Source organism: Ptychodera flava, chromosome 7 (assembly GCF_041260155.1).
Source record: "Ptychodera flava strain L36383 chromosome 7, AS_Pfla_20210202, whole genome shotgun sequence".
NCBI classification, from domain to species: domain Eukaryota; kingdom Metazoa; phylum Hemichordata; class Enteropneusta; family Ptychoderidae; genus Ptychodera; species Ptychodera flava.
This window is the reverse complement of record NC_091934.1, coordinates 41,747,445-41,772,563: the sequence shown is the minus strand read 5'-3', so window position 1 is coordinate 41,772,563 and position 25,119 is coordinate 41,747,445. Positions and strand designations below refer to the sequence as shown.

The 25,119-nt window shown below is 38.9% G+C and overlaps 1 protein-coding gene across 1 annotated transcript; it reads left to right on the top strand.

Moving 5' to 3' along the window:
• Window positions 1–3,500: 3,500 nt before the first annotated feature.
• Window positions 3,501–24,655, top strand: LOC139137576 (phospholipid scramblase 1-like). Its single transcript, XM_070705752.1, has 10 exons — window positions 3,501–3,756; window positions 15,413–15,461; window positions 18,429–18,579; window positions 19,153–19,230; window positions 19,668–19,744; window positions 20,442–20,572; window positions 21,078–21,198; window positions 22,269–22,371; window positions 22,959–23,017; window positions 23,209–24,655. The coding sequence occupies exons 2-10, from the start codon at window positions 15,447–15,449 to the stop codon at window positions 23,239–23,241; spliced, it is 768 nt and encodes a 255-aa protein (XP_070561853.1). The 5' UTR covers window positions 3,501–3,756; window positions 15,413–15,446; the 3' UTR covers window positions 23,242–24,655.
• Window positions 24,656–25,119: the final 464 nt, after the last annotated feature.

The following is a 25,119-nucleotide window of genomic DNA, read 5'->3' as shown; positions in this document are numbered from 1 at the left end:
CAAGGAAAGAAATTATTGGTATTCCTGTAGTATAGATGTTCTACTTAATTTGTTTTCTGACGTTCTTTCAATGAATCAAAAAAATTGTAGCGAATGTAAAATTCTAGTTTTGAGAATAGTTTGCTAAATTTTGAGTCGTCAATGTTTGTTCCTGAGTTTTTCATTGCCATTCTCGTGTGTAGATGTATTTCGTCATAGTCCTTATATCTATTTCTCTTAAGTGAACCTAATTTACATATTATTGATTAAGCTGTTAGGCTGCTTTGCAATTGCTTGCTTATCATTACATCGTGATTATTTTAGATCAGTTTGAGTTTAGTATTTGCGGATAGACGCTCACACTTCCAATCCAGACCTAACGGCACTTTGTGTGGTCAAAGTTGAATATGTAAAATTCAAAAACAAACAAATATTATTATCTATTGATTTTACTGATGGCGGAGGAAGGTAAGTGGGCGTGCGTTTCTTTGTACGTATATCCATATATAATTTAATACAATGGGTAATGTCAACAGTTACCATACATCGAACAACACATTCAAAGACTTCATTTCCATGACACTTGGTAAACATTTGTTGTATAAAGCTGATACCTGAATATACTAAATTGCGGTGAATTTTGACAAAAAACACTTGAATTGTTAGAAACTATAATCTACGAAAGAGCTGTCAAAAGTCTCTCTTGATGTCACATTTGCACTTGGTAAGACACTTTATAATGTATATGCATATAAAATATGAAATTATTTCTGGGATCCGGAGTTCAGTCGGTATAAGTTTTATTATATTCATTCTCCTGGTCATTTCATTTGGTACATTAATTCGCATAATTGGGAGGTTTGTGTATCTTTACAGCAAAGACAATACGTATTTTAGCAAATTTTGAATACAGGTTATGCAAATTTCAAGTTTATGACTTTGTACAAGTGCATTACAAGGTCACTACCGAACGATAACGTAGTCTCGTATCTCTCCTTCTTATCTGCGCTGCACTCACAATAAACTTCACTTTGGTGAATTGAGTTCCAGCGACGACATTCCAAAGCCTGTTAAAGTAAAATATCTTTCGCTTTAACCTCATTCTCTGTATGACTGGTTCGAAATTCAAACGCACGTTCATTTACTCTTGTTGACACATTTTATTATACACAGTCACGAAAAAATCTCTGTTTTGCATGCGGGGGTCGCGAGGGTAACTAGGTCACCGATAGTCTGCTTGCAATGTGCTTTTCTTATATTGACATAAGAACACAGAAGTTGGCATACTCGGTGACGCGATAAAGTGTCAATATTTGTATATCTGTTATGGAAGGCATAAGTCAGAAACTGTGACAAAGGACACATATAAACTAATCGCTCGTTTGACATTTTTCATGTGATTTATTCGTCCGCGAGTCGCATGATTTTATTAAAAAGGGGATGTCTACCCGTAAACAGGTGTTCATAAATGTCGCCATGCACAGGTAACGTTTGTACGCATTCGAAACAAGATATTAAATGTGTTGCAATGTTTAGAGAACAGTACGGACATACTGGACTCTCAGAGATCAAAAAGATCTGGTGGCAATCTTTTCGGCAGGCTTCACGTTTTACGGTTCATTAGTTAGAAATTTTCCCTCCAAGATGTTATCATTGCCTACTTGTCAATTTACATATCATTTGATCGATTATGACTTCGGTTGATTTAATCTATATATATTAAAATTTCATTAACAAAATAAATATCATAAGAAATATCATTAAATAAAATTAATATATCAAATTGTTAGATAGCAATATATCCTTTTTCATCTGTTGAAGCTTACTCCTAATTTAGAACAAGGGCCCTGCACACTTATTTTAAGAATGAAATGATATTCATCGGCACTTCATTGGTATAGGTTCTTTTTCCCGCCTTTACAATGGAAATTTCAGTTTTAAAATTTCGTTCATTGACAGACTGCTAAAAATCCTCGGGAAAATGTATCAATGTGCCTATCGATTATTGTAGCCGGAATCTTCGAATAACGACGATACATGCATGGGAAATGCTGAGAAACCCTAGAAAATGAATAGCTCGCGATAACAGCGAAAACCCAACAAGTTTTTGACAAACTGAAAAAAAAAAAAAAAAAATAGTTTGGCTGCATTTTTACGTATCCAAGCTTAGTGATGACTTTTCATACTTTCATAGCGACATATTCATCAACAAGCAGGCTGCTGTATTATAAGCTTATTCAATAACAATCCACAAGTTGCCGGAGAGAAAGAGAGTAAATACACGATGACGTCATTAAACAAGATTTCTTCAGTTTCAAAGAGCCTATCGGAAAACAAGGATCTTCAAAAGAAATATGACTTTAATTATAATTACAAATCTTTTCTAAGTGAACTATCTGTACATCTTGGGGCAGAAAGATTATGGTGCGCTTTTAAATTTGGATGTATTGGAATGCTGAGGTAGAGTGTTGAATCATTGTTTGCTTTGTAGTTTCTTTCATTTCAAATATTCTTATCTCAAATAAGTACGAAAATTGATTTCTCAGACATACACGTCACTAGGGTAGAAAATAAATCTTTGGATATTCAAAACATTGGTAACGGCTGACCAGACTCCGTGTCCCACGGACACGTAACTTGTATGCAAGTAAATTGACGTTTAATTTATCACCTATTTTTGCAACCTTTTTTCCTTTCAAAATGGGTTTGAAGGTGTAGGGTAGTAGTGTGTCAGTAATTGTATCACTTTCTTTCTCTAAATCTTACCCGATAACAACGTCTTACCGTGACCGTTGAGCGCCACCAACGATGCTTCGCGAGTGAGGCTCTCTCGCTTTCTTCATGAAAACAGAAAGGAAACAGCTTTCTGGTGTGTACATGTCATGGACCAACTCGTCGTAAAATTTGATTGGTATATTTAGTAAATAGAAAAGTGACCGATAAAGAGAACTCTGATCTTCCCAACAAATATACACTGCCAAATGGAAACAAATAAATGATATGAGGAAACGTGATGTGTCAAAATAAACAGAGACTTTGACATAATCATACCATGCATTTCATTTCTGATGAAATGAATCCAATACAGTTTTATCTGATACGCATAGAATAGATTTTTCTAATACAAGAATGAACTTGAATTCATTATGACATCATAGCTGGTCCAATAATTAAATCCATTCAGGGTAAACAGGCTTTGCAGACATTTATTTTCCACATCAAGTTTGACCACCATGAGTCGCTGTAGTAAGTGGAGCTACCAAGTGTCCGGAATCCGTAAGCGTATGGCACATCCTACCGGACATCCGTCAGGATTGGTGAAAAACTATCAACATTTACGTTCAAGATGAGCATCCATACTTTCATTACGTCCACATACAAATGTAACACGGTCAGAATGAGACGCGTAATCGTGGAGGAATACTTAAAGTTGAAAAGGGAAGACAAATTGTGCTGCCACATTATTATATCAACCGTTTGATATGCAGATTGCCTTGAATAAATATGTGGAGCAAGCTAGCACTTTCAGTGACACAGAAGCACGAGCTGACGTTTCAGTTCACATGCAAATAATGTATTGTTATTATGGGTTCACCAGGTACTTACAATCACGTGACAGTGGTAAACAAGTGAAATCGACATCCGGGTTGCCGCTGACGTTCTGAACAGTTTGCGCAGCTCGCGACGTCGCGTCTGTGGAATCAAGTGTTCGCCACTCGTGTTCGAAACCTTGTGTAGCTTCCAAAGGACCGTTCGTCGGCGAGTAGGCTGTTAAAGGTAAAAACAAATCAGTATAAGTGTCAGAATGACTGTTGAGAGTTTGATTTGTGACCGTGGGAGGTATCTGCCCTTCCTGTCGCTGCTAGTGAAGGGCTTATCGCATGGGCGATCACAGTTCGCCATATTTTGACTTTATAACAGTCGTATTCAATAGACTACCAGTGCTACCGCATCGTTGTTGTAGGTTTAGTCTGTGCGAAAATCAGTGACGGCATCGACACATTACGTCTTGTTCTGTATATGATCAGTGCCAGTGTATTGGTTGATGTGAACATGGAGGTAGGAAGACAGTGAAAGTGGTCAAGTTGAACGCCCTGGGGGAAACATTCCGTCCGTAGTGGACAAGCCTTTCACATACTTCAACTGAACTACGTCAAAGATAGCTGCAATAATTGTAGCCCTTGGTTGGTGGGGATTGGGCTTCTGTCGTGCGGCTCGCGCCTTGCCCCAACCAGGGCTACAATTTCTTCCTATACCTGCTAGTGTAAAAGCTGCAGTGCGGATCTACACTGCATGGTCAAGGCACACACGGGGCCGCATTATTAGAGAATCTCGCCTTACCGTGTGCAAATTTCACTATAATCCTGCTCCCGGATAATGTTAGAGCCCTTGTAACTCCTATCGATGGTCAACTTTACTCCTTGCAGCTGAAAAATGACAGTTTAATGACTCTGGCGCGAAGTCAATTCGAACTGGACCGCCGTCGTTGAACTCTGTACCCAGCCGACTTGTACCATTACATTTTAGGGGTGGCCGATAGGTGTGAGGGACTAATGAAAACGGTGACACCAGCAGTACAGTAGCGCGCTAGTGGCAGTATAGTTGTTGTTATTTTAACGCTATCTTTTCGGAGGATTGAAAAAGGTCATAGGACTGTTTGCTCCTTTTCAATTACTGCTAGAATACCACTATCGCTGAAAGCAAAGAGAGACCAGTGACCATTGAAGAACTTGCCATCTTTATTTCCTGAGAAGTGAAAGAGATATTCACGCCATGCAAAGTCTGTCGTCTCGTTTTGCCATTTTATACAGATGCTCTGACAACAAGAGGACACCGCGATATAATTATAAAATATCCAATCGATATTTACGGCTAATATACTATACGATATGGATCTCTAAGGCTATAAAATCTTCGATATATATCGGATATTTACCCGCCTAATTAACAAACTCTAGTATCATCTAGTAGCGAAGTTCGAGCCAGACTTGCGCTTGGCCAGAGCTGTAAAGTGGTGAAATGTCTGACAAATATTCGCAACTCTTTTAATCTTGAAGCTTATAGTGGTACATTTTCCGACTGTTTCAAATGTGATGAAATAGTTCCGATTCATAAGGGAGGCTCTAAAAGTGATGTTAACAACTATAGGCCTATCTCCCTTCTACCAGTTCTATCTAAAATACTAGAAAAACATGTTTATATTAGTTTTTACAGTTTTATGCATTTAATCTTTTTTGTTACAACTCACAATCATCAGACAACATCACTCTTGTCACATTGCTTTAGTCAAGTTAACTGACCAGGGTCTATACTTTTACAGAATATAGATGAAGATAATCGTTTTTAGATATACTTAAAGATTTTTTTCATCGTTGATCATAACATTTTGCTGAGCGAACTTTCTGTGTACATGTTTTCTGATTTGTCACTGAAGTGGTTTCGATCAGACCTTACAGGAAGAAGTCAATGTTAGCTATTTAGGTGTACACGCTCATGTTTTGTCGATTGGTGCGGTGTATCTCAGGAGTCCATTTTTGGTCCACTTCGGATCATGTTATGTATGTCATTTTCCCCCACACTCGTACTCATCATGACATGAGTTTAATTAGTCTGGAACATTCTCAACTTTGTGTAAAAATGGGAAGCTTTAAATAGATACTACTACTACTGTGACTACTACTACTTCGGTGCTTCAAATTTATCAGATTTATTCAAAAACTGCTGAGGTCAATATCAAAGCATGTATGTAAAACATGCTGATTACAAGGAATTTGTTACAAAAGAAAGATGTATCCATGAAAAAGCACAGATGTGAAAATGATGTAAAGAAATCCTCATACAACCCGCCTACTTCATCATTAAGATGTATGTTGACAGACAAGAAAATGCCGAAATTTTAAATTGATAAACACTGCATTATTGAAGTAGTCATGAGCAAACGGATGGAGGAAGTCCATCTCATTAAAATCAGGTGTAGAGTACGGCGACGTCTTCTTATGCGTACGCGGTATTCTCTCCGAGTCGCTGTCGCCTCTCACTACGCGACAGCGAGAGAATACCGCGTACGCATAAGAAGACGTCGCCGTACTCTTCTTCTGATTTTAATCAGATTGGAGGAAGTCGTTGCTATATTTAATAGGCTATTTCCATACTGAGTTCATCATGCACACTGTAAAGTTCACTATGGTTCGAAGCGAGACTACATAAATGTCCTGTGAGAAAATTAACCAGGAATGTAATCCGCGTTTGTGTAATGAGTTAAGAAATGCTACGACCCTACAAAAACAGTAAAATACCTACGTGTTGTATACAAATAGCAAAGTATTTGGCAAAGCTGCACTATAAGTAACTATAAATAAATATCGGCGATTTCACAGACCCGGCGTGCCGTGGCACAAGGCTAGTCATTGTAGTATCGTCTAGAGTCCGGAAATTGCCGATAAATATTCTGTAAGTATAGGCGATTTCACAGACGCAGAGTGCTGAGTCCAGTGTCGATCGGCGATTTCACAGTAATCCCGAAATCGTCGATATGTCAAACTTTGATACTAGATGGAAAATATCCGATTTAAAAAAAAAATGTTCAAAGTCACGCCGTCATGGACAGAATGCCGTTTTGGCACCCCACTTCACACATTGTGACCTTTTTAGTCTAACAGATTTTGCTTGGAACCACTCTTTCCACCTCACATTGAACAACAGCGGCATCTTGTAAATGTAGTTGTACCATGGAGGTGGATGGTTGAACTTAGTTGTGAAAGTTGAACTAGTTATATGGAGTTTAACTTAGGCACACGCCTCTGAACAATGTACATGGACACAAAGTTCTATAACTGCTTCAAATGACCCGTTCCCGTGTAGGATTTATTGAACTAGTACGTAACATATTTGAGAAAGTTCGGAAGATAGAGCACAGGATTTATTGAACTAATTAAAATGCGTAGTTGAACTTCGGCAAAAGTATCTCTCTTTATTCACCAAGAGTTATATATTGTCATGAAAATTACCCACCCCTTTCAATCCCATAAACTAGTCCTACGAGTATGGCAAGAGTGTCCGGCTTGGCTCCGGAGGCAGTGAAGGGCTACCCGTAAGCATGCTCATTCAGCTCCCTCACACCTGTCGGCCACCCCTAAAATGTAATGGTACAAGTCGGCTGGGTACAGAGTTCAACGACGGCGGTCCAGTTCGAATTGACTTCGCGCCAGAGTCATTAAACTGTCATTTTTCAGCTGCAAGGAGTAAAGTTGACCATCGATAGGAGTTACAAGGGCTCTAACATTATCCGGGAGCAGGATTATAGTGAAATTTGCACACGGTAAGGCGAGATTCTCTAATAATGCGGCCCCGTGTGTGCCTTGACCATGCAGTGTAGATCCGCACTGCAGCTTTTACACTAGCAGGTATAGGAAGAAATTGTAGCCCTGGTTGGGGCAAGGCGCGAGCCGCACGACAGAAGCCCAATCCCCACCAACCAAGGGCTACAATTATTGCAGCTACGTCAAAGATTGAAGGGCAGCTACAAATACCATACGCGGACGCTGTTGATGATCAAAGCCGTATGACAAAGATTGAAGATGCAATGTGCGCTTTGCTTTGAACCTCTTCGCTGAATTTTTAGTAGACATAATGATTTTAACTGAAGGTCGTAATAATAATGTAGGTCTGAAAGCTCAGTGTTTCTGCTTAGGTCAGAAAGCTGAGAGTTTCTTCTGTTCAGTATACTAATATCAGGCGTTATTAATAAAAGGTCACTTGCTTGGGGAGACAGCTACACCCTCTTTGTCCTTCTACCCAAGTCCCTCTCGAGTGTATCAGGTCAAACAAGCTTTATAGCGGGCATTGAGAGGGCAGGGGACCGACAAGATGCGGCCTCGATCGTCGACCATTTTTCTTTATGGTCTCTTCGCACACTGGTAGTCTACCAGTGCCTCTGTTTGCGTTCATAGTCGACACGGAGCTACGTTTTTTTTCAGCAATCGGGTAAGATGCGAGAGAAACACCCGGGCACCGTCCCTTCACCCACGCGACCCAGCCAATCGTTTGAGTTAATACCCGCATTGATAATTTCGTTACTGTGCATTCAAGCTGATCTACGTCTCTGTGTCACCCAGTATAGACCTACAGCTGCCCTGCTAGCCAAAGTCAGTGTATCATGTGTATGTTTCGCAGAACAATAGGGACAAGTTCAGGCTACTTTTTAATCGTGGAGGTACCAGAAGAGGATAGACCTCCATGGCTTCCTTCGACTCATATTGGTCGTTTGTTTACATCTGCTTGTTATCAACGTATCAGCTAGGCCTGCTACCGTAGACCTATACTGCTGTTGGTCATGGGGGCGAGTATACGTGCGTATCGTGCAGCATTCGTGTTTTCGGGTGCGGCGACGTCATGTGAATATCATTTCAGTGGTAACTCCATGCTTGGACCTACAGGCATATATTAAATGACCAGTGGAGTGTGAAAGGGCAACCTTTGTTCCTCCCAACAAAGAATAGATTTACCAACGGCGTTGGTTGATGTTTAGGGACGGTCGAGCACTCCACTATCTATGGGCGACGCAATGAAACCGAAATACAACGTCGGGTACAACCTTGAACTTAAATGCTGCAGGATTTCACAATAGCCGAGTAAGAAGTTGGCTTATCGATGTACGTCGAGTCATGTGGCATAGGCCATCATTCACTGGAATGCCATGCATAATCAATACTCAGACCAGCCGCCCTGCATTTGGAAAAAAACAAACAAACATATCGATCATAACTATTATGATATTTGTCATGTGATAATGATAACGATTACGGCGGTGCAGCCCACGATATCCTCACATGTTTCAGATAGGGTACTGTTCATGATAGCAAATAGGCCCACAGTAAATTTTATTTTTCAACAGACACAATTGATTGTTTTTATGCCCATTGTTCATTTCTGGGCAATGGGTTTCAGTGAGCAACCAAGAGAACAAGCTTTAAGACAAGTTGAAGGATTTTTAGTTTCTGCAGAGATTCCAGGGAAGTCCCCCAGTCTTTTCGCTGAATTCAAAAACAGGAATCGCCTAAAGGCTTCCGTAAAATCGAATGCTGTGATAAATTACAAGCATTACCTAATAGGAAAGAAAAGTTTCATTAAAACATGGTTTGACGTTTCCCATGAAGTACTGCGTGCAGGAAGTCCTGAAAGAGAGCATCGAAAGTGCGATAAGGACTTTGACATTAGTATTCACAGCAGGCAAACCCATTCACGGGTAATTGCGTCGGCCAATATTGAACTTTAAGGGTCACGTCCGTGAATACGCAAGAGAAAGTTTACAGTTTACCGAGTACAGAAGTCATTCGTGATTTGGGGTCAAGGGTTATCTGTGTTGGGGCATAGAACATTTCTTTGAGGTCTATGGTAGGTTCATATCGTCATTACTATGGAAAGTATATTTTCCGAGATATCACAAACCAACCATTAGCTTGTTCCAGCACGCACAACAAGATCATTACCATGTTATGTAAGAACAAAAGAGAACGAGCAGAAGTTTTTCATTTTTGAAAGCAAGAGTGTAGTATTGTCATTCCATGAAACATTCAATGATAACGACGCTAGGCTGATCGTTGGATCACTTTCAAGTCAGAGTATGTGATTTTACACAGCTATACGCGAAGTTTTAGAATTTCAGGAAAAGCCGCCGCGTTCAAAATCGAATTTTTTTACTTATTTATTTATTGTTTTTCATGTTTTTCTCGCTTGCTATGTACCACAGTAGACATTTGTCGACTGGGAAAGCTACAGCGTAAATTTTGTTTTTTTTCATTACTGTGAAAATCGACACTATTTTTTTTTACTTTCCGGTAACTCTTCATTAATTATTTCTATTTGCACCACTACAAAGAGTTACCGTCAATATTAAGCACATGCAGATATGAATTTTCATCATGATAAAAAACGCGATTCGAAGGTGACTCTATGATTGCCTAAACGTTTGATTTCTTCGACCAAGAGATCAGCAAAAATATAAAACTTTCACCTTGAACTTGTAGTTTCAGTTCCTTAGAAAGCAGTTGCAGACATGTGCGCATTATTGTTCTGCGGCTTGTTTTGATACGCCTGATGACATTTGGATGAACAGAGCTATGACAATACACACTGCTCGAGAACTTTTTGGTACTCCATAAGTTTGTTTTTGTGTGTTTGTTTGTTTTTTGTATTTCCCCAAAAGATCAGGTTGAATTTTTATACAATGTGGCTTGTTCTATTGACAGTCCAAATGAGAACTCGTCTATGTCAGCAAATTCGATGATTTTTTTTTTTTTCGCTTTTGTTTGTTCATTTAATGGTTGACACGATCGATCCTATTTATATCAGCTATTTTCGTATAAAAAATGTTTGATAGTGTCATTTTTTCCCTTGAACCGTTACGGAAAATTCCGCTATCTTGTCTGACACCTGAGTCATTGCAAAACAGAGGACACGCACGCATTGTCGAGTACAATAGGGAAACGCACCACCCAACATTTAAGCTTAGAGGTTGGACTTTCATACTTGTAAACATAGTGAAAGGGTTAAATGTCAGCGTACAGACTTTACAGTTTAGACAGAACTCTTTGTCCATTCGATAAGCGTCAGGCTTATTACATATTTTTGACGTTTGCGTTACCTACAGCCTTTACTGTGATTTTGAACATTTGGTGACTGTTTTAATCGTCCGCATGTTGTTAGGCCTAGTAGTACTCGTTGCCAAGCAAAGCTTCCTTTCACCCCTGACGTTTATGGTGTTAACGGGACAATAATAACAACTTGTAATGGCATTTTCATAAAATATTTTTGTTCTTGTTTCGTAGGTATATTTTCAATTCCAATAGGAAGCTAAAATAGAAAGCATAAGCGTTAAAAACAATGCAATCTTACAAAAATCTACGATAAATAGGTATATAAACACTTGCTCTACTCAGTTAAATCTCTCTCTCTCTCTCTCTCTCTCTCTCTCTCTCTCTCTCTCTCTCAAACACACACACACACACACACACACATTCACACGCACATGCTGCAAAGTTTCCGTTTTCGTCAAAATCTATGGCAAGTGTTATGTAATTTGCCTCAAATCAAATCAACCTCATTTGTCTCTTTTCCTTCTTCCGTCACTGTGAATAAGACAACCATTGCCTTCAATCGTGTTGCGCTCAATTGAAGTACTTTTTGTATTAAAGTTTCCAACACCTCATCGGCAATTTATCGTTGTTGCGATGTTTGTTGTCGTATTGTGTTCTTGTCCATGTTTCACCGTCACTAGTCTAAAATCAAAGACCATGATGTCTGGAAGTAAAAAAAATATTTTACGTGAGGTTGCGCTGCAGGCTTTAATGCAATCTGAAATATTAGATGTAAAATGAGAAAATTGTGACATGCTTTGCAGTTAACGAACCGACGACTTACCACGATTAAGAAATCCGATAGTCTGATAATCAGACGAGTATTGAAATCATTCCTCAAAGAAGCATTCAATTATTAAAAAACCAAGACTTGGTTTTACAGAAATATTCATGTGATTAAAAAGTGGAAAGTCTATTATTACTTTTTACTTGAAGTAATTTATGTTATTATTTACAACGCTCTCCATTCCGCATCGAGTACTGTAATTCCCACGAGGATATCCGTATACTTCGATATATATAACACACACATACATAGGCCTATATATGTTGTTACTTCAATGCACGTCTGTGTGTCTTTGTTTTATGTAAAAATTACGTTGTTGTTGTTGTTGTTGTTGTTGTTGTTGTTTACCCTTATTTTCCAATATATATTTATATCCATAGGAAATCAAACTAACTGTAGACGAATCACAATCAGGAATTCGTTTCACGGCTGTGTTGGATTGAGAAAACAAACAAAGTATTGTTCCGCCGTGGTCTGTCTACACGGTCGAGTTACTCAGCAGTTCAAACGTTTCACTATTTCCTGACACTGAGGTCATTTCTGTTGACCCTTGAAAACAAACATTGTCGTCGCCATGGTAAAATAGACGGCCCTTTGTCACATACGCGGCGCATTTCTCTGCCTGGCTAAATGTAAAATATGACTGAAATACCAGAAAATCACGGGAAGTCAAATTCTTAAAGCAAATCATTATATATAGCGCGCACAATAAACATTAAGTATTCGATATTGTTTGTTCATTTCAAGCTTATAAAGCGTACACAAAAAAGAAACAATCTACCCGCCCAAGTATATAGCATTTTCTCTTGAAAAGTAGATCGGGAAACTTGACCGTTCTACTAAAACTATACGACAATAAAGCACAATAAAACGTATTCAAGAAAGAATTGGTCACTAACCCACAGAATACTCGTGGCCATAGTGACCAAGCGCTTTGATATCTTTAATGCAGGGTCAAATTTGACAGATTTATGGTTAAATTGTCCCAAATACCCTCGACGCCTGAGGTAAAATCTTTTCACGTTTGGTTTCACGACAAGTAGCCTACTTATTGAGTTGACACCAAGGTCAATATCAGGCGGTATCAACTTCAATATCATACTGGCCAATATCCAGACCAAGGTTGACGTCATGCGGTGTTATAACCAGATACCCACAAAGCTGCCTAGAAGCCCAGAAAGCCGTTGAATTTGCATGCAATGCAATATTCCCATGCCAAAAGTTACTGTATCGATGTATCGACTTGGTTTGGTGCCAGCCACTGGCTCGCGTGCAATAGAATAAGGCTTCCCAATCGCGTTTTATGTGTGCACTCCTTGGCGGCTTGTTCCAAGTCTTTTGCAGCGAAGCACTCGAGTTTCCCGTATATGTATATGCTGCTGTGATAGCAACTTCTGAAAAGAAAGGTTATATTTAATAGACAGAGGTCAGTAATTTCCAAAGAGCATATTGAGACAGTGCACAGAAATAGCTTGTCCATTATGGTACTTTAAAAAACTTTACAATTTTTGTGCCATTGGGAGTCTTAAAATAAATATATCATAACCAGAGAATGATGGTTGCGGGTAAACGCGTTCATTTACGTGCACAGAGCATGCTTTATTACGTAATGGTAATTTCAGATCGCTAAATTTTGTATTTGACTTGCCGTAGGTGCTTCGACCTCAGCTGTTTAAATGGTTGATCTGTTACGTCGTCCTGTCGTTTAGCTTTCCGTGGAAACTGTAAGCTTCTTAATGCATTGTCCGCCATCAAAATTTGCCAAGGCAGAGCTCAAAATATTACCTTTCATTGCGAAGTTGTCAGTGCAAGACTCGTACATTCGTAGCAAGGGTACGCGTACAATTAGCCCGGGTTGGACCGCATAATAATTAATTAATTAAATTACATTATGGCCCCAGTAGACTTAATTCAACATTTTTCCTGCAATATTTTGGTTCAACGTTCGAAATATTGTTTCTTGGCTTGCGCCCTACAACACATTTACAGTTTTAATATGTAGCGCATCAACAGCTCTTCCTGCACTGTATTGTGTGTACCGTTTCATTTCCATTCGCATTTGAATTCACCTAAAATTAGACATTGTTTCAACTCAGTTAATTAGTTAATTACAAAAGTATAAATATCAAATTGTCCTAGCGGTGTGTCTATCCTTATAGCTGGACTGAAATTGGTTTCAAAGTATAATATTGTAAAAATGCCCAATACTTCCATGATAGCGACGTGTCGAATTGATTTAACATTTGAACAGTCGACGTGAATTCTTTCATGATTGTGACACGTGTTCTAGTAATTTGTTGCCGACAATTCTGTTGATATCAGGCACGGAACTACAAATGATTTGAGTGGGTGTGGCTGCTCTCCGGGAAAAAAATCCATCATGGCTGCCATGTAAACACGACTCATTGAGTAGAGTGCCTGTGGCGACTTCAGTAAAAGGGACAGGAATGCTCGGAATTCCATAGAATTCACTTACAACTCTTCCGCGAGTATTTTTGGAGTTGTTTATATTTGCTTTCAGAACGATATTTGTGGCATAATTATTGAAAGGCTGCTCAGTTATCCTGTTGTAAAACTGCAAAACGAAAATTGATAAAATATGCATGCAAATATGAGAGATAAGTCATGGTCATGTAAAACGCAATTATGTAAAATAGCACAACCCCCATTCTCGATGCAGTTACTTATCATTTGGTAAATAAATAATTCTGGCTCCTAAATGTCGGCTCTTTTCAAAAATATTTCCGCAATCGTTGTTAATGTAGGTAGCAGTTTTTAAATCTTAGAAATATGAGGTATGTTGATGTCCATTTTTCAGAGTGGATCAACGATTGGCCATGAAAATACGATATTGTATTTCTCATTCAGTAATGCAGCCTGGTTAACACATGTTTTCTCACTCTTCGCAATTGTGTCATGTCAGTCACCTCAATGGCCAGAAGAAAAAGGGCGTTGACCTTTCCACTCCCTGTCATCATTAACATATATGCTCTATTTGTCCGTTACGTAAATTTACCGCTTTGTCCGCATTGTACCAAACATTTTAGACTTATTGTTTGCTATTTGCTTTCATACATTTGAAAAAATCCTTACTGTACTCCAATAAAAGTGTATTTAATGCGAAAGCAAACGCCCATCTGCATTGATCAGTAATCCAACCCCCTAGCGCTGTTTGGCAAGGCTGTGTGTTACCGTACTGGCGTTATAGGGCCTCCCACCATATATATATAACGCCGGTACGGTAACACACAGCCCTGCCATGCAGAGCTACCAAGGCCCGACCCCAAGCACATATGGTGATTTCTTCTTCCCTTGCCTATCTGTAATCTAATGGGCGTCCATCCATCATTGATACTTAATAATCATCTGACCAAAACACAATCGACTTTGATCAGCCAGACACGGGAGGAGAAAATCCCTTGGATAATTTAAGAATCATGCTACTATGTATCAGAACATCGTCATGAATATTTAAGATGCCTGGTATTTCATCTGTTGATGGGTGACAGTTGTGCTCTGACATATTGTCGATACCAACACACATTTTCCAAACTATATCTGAATGTAAGTGAATGGAGGACAAAAACGGCTAACGGGAAGTTATAATATAACAATTTAGGTGTCAGATCTAGAGCGGTCGTATGTCAAGTAGCGGCGCCGTTTGTCAAACAAAAGTTGAAGAGGCCTTTTCCCTACTTGACGACACTGCATGAGATTGCCAAACTGTCATGCTTTCAGGGACATTTATCGTTACAAAGCACAGGCGGCGCTTCTGCATGTAGTATTGAATAGTGTTTTCGTTGCAGAAAGCGGCTAATTTCGCTACACAATACGACTGTCATTCGAAGCATGACTATGTCACATGGACATTTTGACAATATATGTAACTTCTCACGAGATCTCTGCCGGGCACAAGAAAAATCGCCTGTAACATGCAGCATCTCCCATACGCATCGGCGGACGTGATGTAATCGTGGTAAATTTAGTCTTGATTTTTCTTCACCTGTTTCAGGTGTTAACGACGACTCCAAGAGGCTGATACCAAGATGGATAAACAACCGGTAAGTACACCATCAGGGTTTCCAATCCCTGACAGTAGAGTGGTTGATTTTAGAATAAAAAAAACTGACAAAGTGGCAGACAGAAAACTGCACTTAATTCACGCATTTTCGTTTGGACAACGCCCCTGCCGTTGGCAAACAAATGTAAAGCAGTTTGGACGAAATGAAGAAGGGATCGTATGTTTTTAAATTTATCATTGAGTTATGTTTATTAATTGTTGTATTTATGTAAAAGCTTCAGGCAAAGTGCATGATACTATAGTTTATTTATTTATGGCAAATACGACATTGATATAATTATGTTATATTTATCATATTTATAAATAACTAATATGAGGAACATCAAGAAATGTTTAACTATTAAATAATTACTATGGTATCATATTTTACTCATAAATAACTGTGATTAAAATATTACAATATCATATTTTACTCATAAATAACTGTGATTAAAATGAGATGAGGATCTTTATCAGATATTAATTTTACGTCGTCACTTCAATGCGTAGTATAGCTTGATATAAGACGGGTATAGGAAAAGATAAGCCAGTAAATGAACCGTCACCAAGGCTTCTTTTCAATCACAGCGAGGCTAACCCACAGGTGCCTGGAAATGCCAGTGTGGTATTCATAGAGAGAAGGATTTCTCACCATATATGCCACACTGGCAATTCAAGGCACCTGTGGGCTACCCATCATGTCTTCGGTCAGAGTTGTGGATGAAAAGTTATAAGCTCCCACGTATAACGAACATTTTAAACAGTGTTCACGTACCAGAGCAATTATAGAGTGGTGGCCCCGCAAATCTCATTACGTTGTTAAGTTGTTATGCAAATTGGCCGCCACCAGAAAATCACGGGGAGAACAATCAGTTAGGACTGAATGTCAAGTTTAATGTATGCAGAGAATGGTGGCATTATCTCCTTGTGATAATTGAATTGTGTAGAACAAAGGTTCATGATTGAATGGCAATAAAAATCGAGAATTTATTTCTGTCTAATCAGATGTAACTACTGAACATTGCATTTTGATATCCATACAGGTCTATTCATGAGACCCATTGCAATGTTTTTGTGTTTTTTCGACGATAGCGTAGCATTACTTGATTTGAATAATATGTTGTCTAAATAATAAAATCGATCTGCACTTGAAAAGCTTAAATGGAAATTTCCGGAGATAAATTGCACGAGTAAAATGGGAAGAAGTGATGGCAAAGGCCTACAATGGTTTTGTTGACGTCACAAACCGAGTAATTATCAGTGCATGTCAAGAGGAAATACCCTTGGGAAATACTTGATAGAGTCGGGGGTGAGGGATCCGATAGAAAAGTGTATGGGCACGCACACGCATCGCCAGAAAGGGTCACTTTTTTCGAAAAAAGAACTTACTACAGACGTTGGTCGACCTTTCGTCTCATACCTTTAACATACATCGATTACAAAGCACATAAATTTCGTGTTTTAGAAAAATCTTGACGTCCAAAATATTGACAATAAATAGTCAAGCCCTCTGATAGCCCTCTGGCCGTTGTGTGCACGACGCCATTCCACTGTTACGAATTTATAAGGTTGATGACCCAGGATCGGATCATCCACAAATATTGAGTGTACCCCCTAGGGGTTGGGGAGGAGAAATAGGCAGTAAGCACAGTTTCGCTTTCTAACTCTTAAAGTAGGAAATTACAGCTGAACTGTATCTTGGCAGCCGGAGTATTTTTCTAGAATTCAATAGATTTATCTTACAGTTTTAATCATTTGTCAAATACTACCAAGTGATGGTGAGCTAAACCTTGTCGCATTTATATTGTGCAAACTTCTGCCGACGCTCTGTGATTCAAACGCCCTCTAGCGCTACTCAGATTCCCTTTCAAATACTTTGAGCTCGCTTATCTACATTGTACGAGAGTAAAGTCTGCCATCATCCATTTTGAATCATTCATAATGCAAGAAAAACCTATCCCAGAGTCAGTGGACTGTAAGAGAGTTGAGAGTGACATCGATTCTTCAAAGTCTCCGTGCCTTGTGATGTTTTCATTTCAGTGAGGAGATAAAGATAAACCTTATTATTTCGCTTCTTGATTAAGAAATTCATCGATGACATAATTTGCTTGTCAGTGAACTCAATTATCTGAACTGAATGATTTTATCATGTCATCGTTATCAATTAGTCATGTCAAAGCTTATGACTCATCCGTCAAAGTCGATCAGTCTGCTTGATATAATTTTCTACCCGCACGCATGGCTTGCAATTTGGATTCCCTCGCAGCTCGTGGTTTGCCATGCGCGGCTTTCAGTATTTTACCTAATTTTTTTTTTTTTTTTTTTTTGCTTTGTTAGTATTTTACCTAATTAGTAATTTGCCCTCAACGGTCTGGCTAAGCCAGCCCAAAGATAAACTTTGGTATTGCTGGGATGCAAGTTCACTGAGCTTAGCTTCACTAAGCTTAAAATCAGGGCTGGAGAGGGCCACACTGCGTAGTCGGCAAGGGGCTATTTGAGTTTCGTGATACGGTCAAAATAACTGTTACGCGTTGGCTCTGCAAGAAGATGTCAGACCGAATAGTCCGGGATTCGACAGATCCTCTTGGTCTATTTTAATGAAGCTAAAGTAAAACAGCGGATGAATTCAATTACGTTGATGCGGATGATGATGAAATCTCCATACGTAAATTACAGGTGTCAGTTTTACATAGGCACATTTTATGAAGACATCGTAGTATGCAGTTAGTGTCTATGATATAATCATATAATCATCATCATAATCGTAATCATGTCAAATGTAAGCGATCTGAAAACGTGGTGATATATTAATAAAGTAATGTCACAAAGAAAGCAGTTACCTGCGACAACTTCAAGTTAGACAACAATAATTTGATGGCTATAATAATTGAATAAACCTCATCATGAAGACAGCAAACTAAGAAAGTAAGATAATTGATGGCAGCCACACACATCTTTGTTTCCATAGGTAAGCGGGCAGCCAATGGGTGCCGCCCATGGGATGCAACCCACGCAGTGGATGCCAGCTCCCCAGGCACCTCTCGGCTGTCCCCCAGGTCTGGAGTACCTGACTCAGATAGACCAGGTTTTGATTCATCAGGTCGTTGAACTTATGGAAGGTAAGTTTACTGATTACCATTTAAACGTTTGTTGTTGTTGTTTGTTTGTTTGTTTGTTTTTTTTTTTTAGAATAGGCATATGTGTTGTAAGGAACCTGACTGACTATACTCCCAAACCATAAACACTTGTTCATTGGTCGGTTGGTTTCAATTAGTTGAGTTTCGTTTGTTTGATTGCTGCACAATTTTGAAGACGTAATTTGCCTATTTCCTTGACTAACAACGAACAAAATATTCCCGTTCGACTTGCCCTATTTTCGGCGTGAAATCTAAGGATTCGAGCATTTGTACTTATTTTGAGTAAAGTTCATTCTGATCAAAGGAATCTTTCGATTTGAGATAAATTCGTCAACGGGACATGAAGGGTGAGAACGTAAATGCTTTATCGAAAAGCCATAATGAATGACAGGATACAGGGCTGTTGAAGATTTGTAATAACACGACGGCTCATCCATGTGGTTCAACGTGGAAACATCAAAATGAAAACACAGACGCTAGAGCGATTCGTCTGTGACGTCACAGGTGTCACGGCATAGCCATTAACGTCCAGTATCTTGGATCTTTTAAAAACAGCGTTCACTGGATGGGAATGCCGCAACCGTTACCAGATCAAGAACAGCATGGGACAACAGGTGTATTTTGCTGGGGAAGGTAAGGGATGCTAGTATTGACAGGAGTAAGGGCACATCATGTTTGCATTGATGATATAACGTAACAGCACGCCAAAAATATTATGCATCCACGTATTCAGGACAAATTCATCGATGCACAGATTAATCACTTGACCAATTTACCCTATCGAGAATGGGGCGTAAAGTTAAAGCTTTCTGCATAAGCGTCGATAGGAAGTCGACTTCACTACGTACGTGCAGTGTCTGCTTATTAGTTCTCCGGAAACGACCTCCCCAACCCTTACGTCATTTTACAATACTGTTGTTTAACAAATAAATGTTTAGTAGACAGGTAAGTTTGCAGTAACTGCGTGTTCCATGAAGAGAATATTGAAGAGGGAAATTAGGGATGTGTGGATTAGAGGGAACCATGGCCTTGCAATGCACCTTTAATGACAATAATATCTTTCTTCTCAGAATCCGACCTCTGCATGAGACAATGCTGTGGTCCTGCTAGGGGCTTCATGATGCATATCGTGGACAACTCACAGGCTGTAAGTTAATTATGACAGTTTGTGTTGGCTTTTTTCTTTCTTTTTGTTGTTTTGAATAAAGTTACGATATGTCTTTCCCAGTGTAAAGAAACCTGCTCACCGACTTATATCGCTTAGATAGGTCGCAATGTCTCACCAGTCATGACCAACTTTCTAAGGTAACAATAAAGAACAACCATAGTCAACCGGGCCATGTGTACTTCTTAGTTATCTGATTTACTGATGATGAATGTCATATCCGGGGAGATGGAGGGTCGTGACATGCAGGATGATGTACATATATTTGATCTAGCCCATCGTCTGCCGATAGAGGAACCACTCTGCAAGAGTACGCGATCATCACAAGAACATTTTGACGTAAAGTTAAACCAAAATTTCGCAACATTCTTAAAATTCACGATTTTCCATTAAATAGTTGAATCCTAACGGCCACATTTCAGAGATGCATCTTCCTCTATACGGTGATTAAATAGTCCGACAGTCTATACTGCATAAGCCACGAAAGGCAGATCGTACGGAAATATCGTTTGAGTTATCAAACGAAGGAACCAATGCAGCTATCTCCGTGGTGTTGAGTTGAACTGTCTTTATCAAGAACGCTAATGTATTGAGAGGGTGAAATATCATCATTTTGGGTTTGAGGTTCATGACAGAAACTTGTAATTTTTGTCTCGTTGACTATGTTCATCTTGTGTAGGAAGTTATGCGAGTGGTCCGTGAATTCAAGTGCTGTGCCGGTTGTTGTTGGTGCGCAAACATAGACCACTGTGCCTTTGAACTTGCTATCGAAGCTCCAGTGGGTACGCCCATTGGATATGTCAGACAAAGGTATGTATGTGACGTGGTATATTTCATGTAGTCAGGTCTGCAGAACCGCAAAAACACAGTTTACACTGAAATCTACACGAGTATACCTATTTGGATGGTGTCGGATGTATGTATGCGTATTTGCATGTGGTCGTATATATGCTTACGTGACTTCATATACGAACATTATGTAGGTATACATGCATTCCCACATTCGTGTATGTATGCTCGTATGTGTATATATGCATGTTAATATAACATATCGGTCGATCTGGTCCATCTTGTCTTGTCAAATCTTGTTCAAAACCGATATGAAATTCTCTTCTGACTTCATGTGTGTCCGCTCTATATAGAACACACTACACATCGAGATAATCACCTAATCAAAATATATTTTTCGATCGTTGACATGTTTAGATATGTATATGCGCACGCGCACAAACGCGAACAGAAGGAGAAAGACTTTCGTGGCAAATGGCTGCTGTTGTTTCACTGTTTGACGCAACGTCTTCCTTGTTGTTTCAAGGCAATACTGCTGGGTGGCGGAGTTTGACATCCTTGACGCCAATCGTGAGCCGGTACTGATCGTGAAAGGCCCATGCTGTATCTGCCAGGGTGTATGCTGTACCTGGGATCAGGTGTTCCAGGTAGATGTGTTTTCAATCAGTATAATTACTTCCATTGCCGGTCTTGCCACCAGACGGTACGATTAGAAAACGCTCACTAGCATTTAGTCGTAAGATGAATTTATTCCAACAAAATGGCAAATAAATCATATCTACAAACAGTGAATGAGTCGAGCGGACGAACAAAATTATACAACAACTTGTCAGAAAAAATAATTCCAATTTAATTGGAAAGAAGCCATAAAAATCATATCATCATTATCAGGCCCATCCGTTCTAGAGCGCCCTCGTGCGACATCATCCCGACTCTGTTGTCAGGCTTGTTCATATATCACCCGAAGACAATGAAGAACCATATTGCTGATACTCAGACTCGACTCATGCTTTTGATTCAGATTCATTCCAAATATTATTCACGGTGCAGGGCGTAGCTGCGAATATTCTCAGTAACTGAGTCTGTTCAGACACGTACAATCGATACGCAGCACAATCGCCTTTGAAATTCTTCTCAGGAATTGCTTGCGCCAAGCACGGGACTTGAACATTATCTAACACGCTTCCCTCGATCCAAGGGTATCAAATTGTATCTAAAACTGGTGAACTCGGTCAATTTTACAAAATCATCACAAAACATGTTTCGAAGGCCGATATACTTATTTTACATATTTTTGACCTTGACCTTAAAATTTAGAGGAGGAAGTCGAGTTGTTCGTAACTGTTCATTCAGTAGCATATGAGGAAGATATGCCCTCCCACTGACTTATCATGCCAACTGCCCTTCAGTACCTATGGTCTGCCCGCTCCCCTTCCACACAACAGTTCAAGCTCCCGACAAACCCTCTCCCACTACTGAAAGTTTCCCATTGCCCATTACAATATACAATGGTGTTGTTGATATTGAATTCTAGCCAGGACTTAAATTAAGTCGTTAACAGTAAGGTTGCAGAGACTATATCTATGAGTTTAGCAAAGGGGTTTTTTTGCAGAATGTTTTAGGTAGAAATTGAAAGCGTTTTTTGCAAGTTGAAAAAATGATGGAAAATACATAAGCAGTTTCACTCTCTTTCTGTTTCTTCTTCCTGTTGTAACAGATTCTTACGAAAGACAAGAAGACGGAAATCGGTAAGCTGAGCAAGCAATGGGGAGGACTCGCCAGAGAAATGTTCACCAACGCTACCAACTTCAGTGCTGAATGTAAGTGATGAAAAACACATTTACTCCCACTGTATAAAATGCCTATTTATCAACACATATTGAAGATAGATCGTATGCAGCAACGTCGCACTGTTTTCGCCGCGGTATAGTTTATCTAGTGGCTAAAATCTGGCGTACTTATGCTAGATTTCCTCGGCTTTAGAGGAGCTCAATGGGAGCTCCACTGACCATACATATTTGCTCTTGCCAAAAAATGTACAGAATGCTGACGACGTGAGCGAACGGTTGATAGTCGAAGGGGTATGTTTATACATCCGATTTTACTACAGGTTCGCGAAACATCGCCAAGATAACGCTTAACGTGCATTGCCACTATAGGCTAGCTTTAGTATCCCGACTGAGGTGAAAACAATATTTTTTTACCTCTATGGTATCACCGAGCTAGCTTACAGTGCAATATATGCTAAACGTACGGTCTCGCCTCGGATAGCTTATCTAGGCCATGTTTTGAAACCTGTGGATTTTACAAGCAAAAAACCAGTCTGTATTGTGGTGTTCCATGATATTTTTTAAAATTTAAATTGATTTTTGCAAAGTTTTATCGTTTTTCGTTTTATGCCTTTCAGTTCCAATTGACTTGGATGTCAAGGTCAAGGCCACGCTGCTAGCCGCCTGCTTCTTGATAGTAAGTAGAAAAAAGACATCCAATGTTTACAATTTAGGATGTATGTCTCAAATTTCCATTTGTTTTTCGGGATTGGTGCAAGTGATCTAATTATTTTGTGTTAAAACGTGAGTGGTGGTGCCTGGACGCAGAATACACAAACTAAGATTCTGTACCTACTTAATCAACAACGTCCAAATCTATTTTTACAGGATTTCATGTTCTTTGAAAACAAGAACAACTAAAACACTAAGGCTGAAGAAGTCACCAAGGATTTTGTTCATCGTAGGAGACGACGTGAAAAAAAACAAGCTTAATATAAAGAAGTATTAGCGCCATAGTATTAACTAATTATGCATGCCTTTGGTGATATTAATGTCAATTTTATATAAACAAGTCAACAAGCGTCTTTATGTAAATTGTTTTCTTTTGTATCTGATTGCAATTGGTAGCTTTATTGTGTTGACGAACGGCAGAAAAAAACTTCTCACATCATACGAAGAATTGTAAGCGATGTTTTTTGAGACATCGAGTTTTATCCTGTGTGTACCTGTTTTAACAACAGCAAAGACATTTATGTGGATATACTGCATTCGTCAACTCTTCGAATTTAAAGTATTCAAGTTGGAACATGTGAAAATGAAGTATAAAAATCAAGAACACTCATTCAGAAATTACGGCGTATTTTTTTTTTCCAATTATGTTTCTTTGAATTTGGGAAATAGATTATCGCTAGTGGACTGAAAAAATAATAATCTTGATTAAATGGTTTATCATTTAAGATATTTTAATGTATGTATTCTAGCTTGCTCGATCGTTTTAATCTATCACGTCAGACTTTGTGTCATCAAACTCCTCTGTTCTGATATGTACGTGTAACTTTGTGTACACAAATGGCTTCTCTTTATTCACATTTACCTGTTTACAGTCAATTACATTACACATATTTAATGGATAACATTATTTCATGTTTCTGGATAAGTGTAGAGCTAAATTATATGAAACCCGCTCTTATATGTAAGAATATTCGATGAAGGAAATTCAGGTCGCCAGGGAAGGCAAAGAAATTGTCAAGGTCACCGATATTTTTTTTTTAATTTTTTCGGTCACACTTCTCTGAAATGCAACACCGTTGATAATTTTTGATCAGCACTCGAACGCGGCCATCATGCCACGATAACGTGACAATTTGAACACGATATTTTATATGGAGTGCACCGCTGAAAGGTTAAATTGACGTTTTATACGCGAAAGACAGTATCTTTGTACGGTGAGAGGACCAGTGTGTTAACCAAGAAGACAAGATTGATGTAATAAACTGTAATTTTCATACAACTGAACAATTTTATTTTTCGACACAATCGTTTTTCTCTTATGTGTCACTTTTATCTCATATCGATTAAATTGAAACGGTCTGTTATGATGGGGTACATGTAGTTAGCATAGTATTTTTCTCTTTCTTGAAAAAGAACTGGAAATTTGATATCCCGATAAGGACACATTTTTTTCGTTTTTGACAAAGAACTAGAAATTCGAGATCCAAAAAAAACACGGATGACTGCAGTATTGTTTCGACCAGTCATTGTATGATATATATATTTTGTACGTGTAGGATATTAGTCAATAAAGGAGATATTAATCTAAATGAATGACGCAGTACCCAAGTGTTGTCTTGTGGTTGATTCTGTCTTATTTTACATCCTTGAGTTGAAGTTTTTTCCGAAATGTGTGTCTGTCTGTCACTTACACGAATGTCAGCATTGCCTTCCTGTGATGCTCTAGGAAACTACTATTTGCATAATCGACATGCTTATCATCGAACGTCAGCAGCAAGGTGACATGTCTCTCAAGGAGCAGATGATTGTTTTGTGATACTTTTGACAAATGGTCATCGAAAATCTTGACAAGAGAGTCTGCCATAAAATTTCTTACACGATTTTGTAACAATAGAAAGAGAAAATGATTCTTGCATGAACGCATCACAGACAAGTGTTACGAATACTAGACAATGATGTTACGTAATATTCGAAGAAATGATTAACTGTGAGTGGAAAGGGGCCAACTTGTATTTGCCTCTGCATTCACGTCGTAATTAAGTCGGCCGCGTTTTAGTAATTACCTTG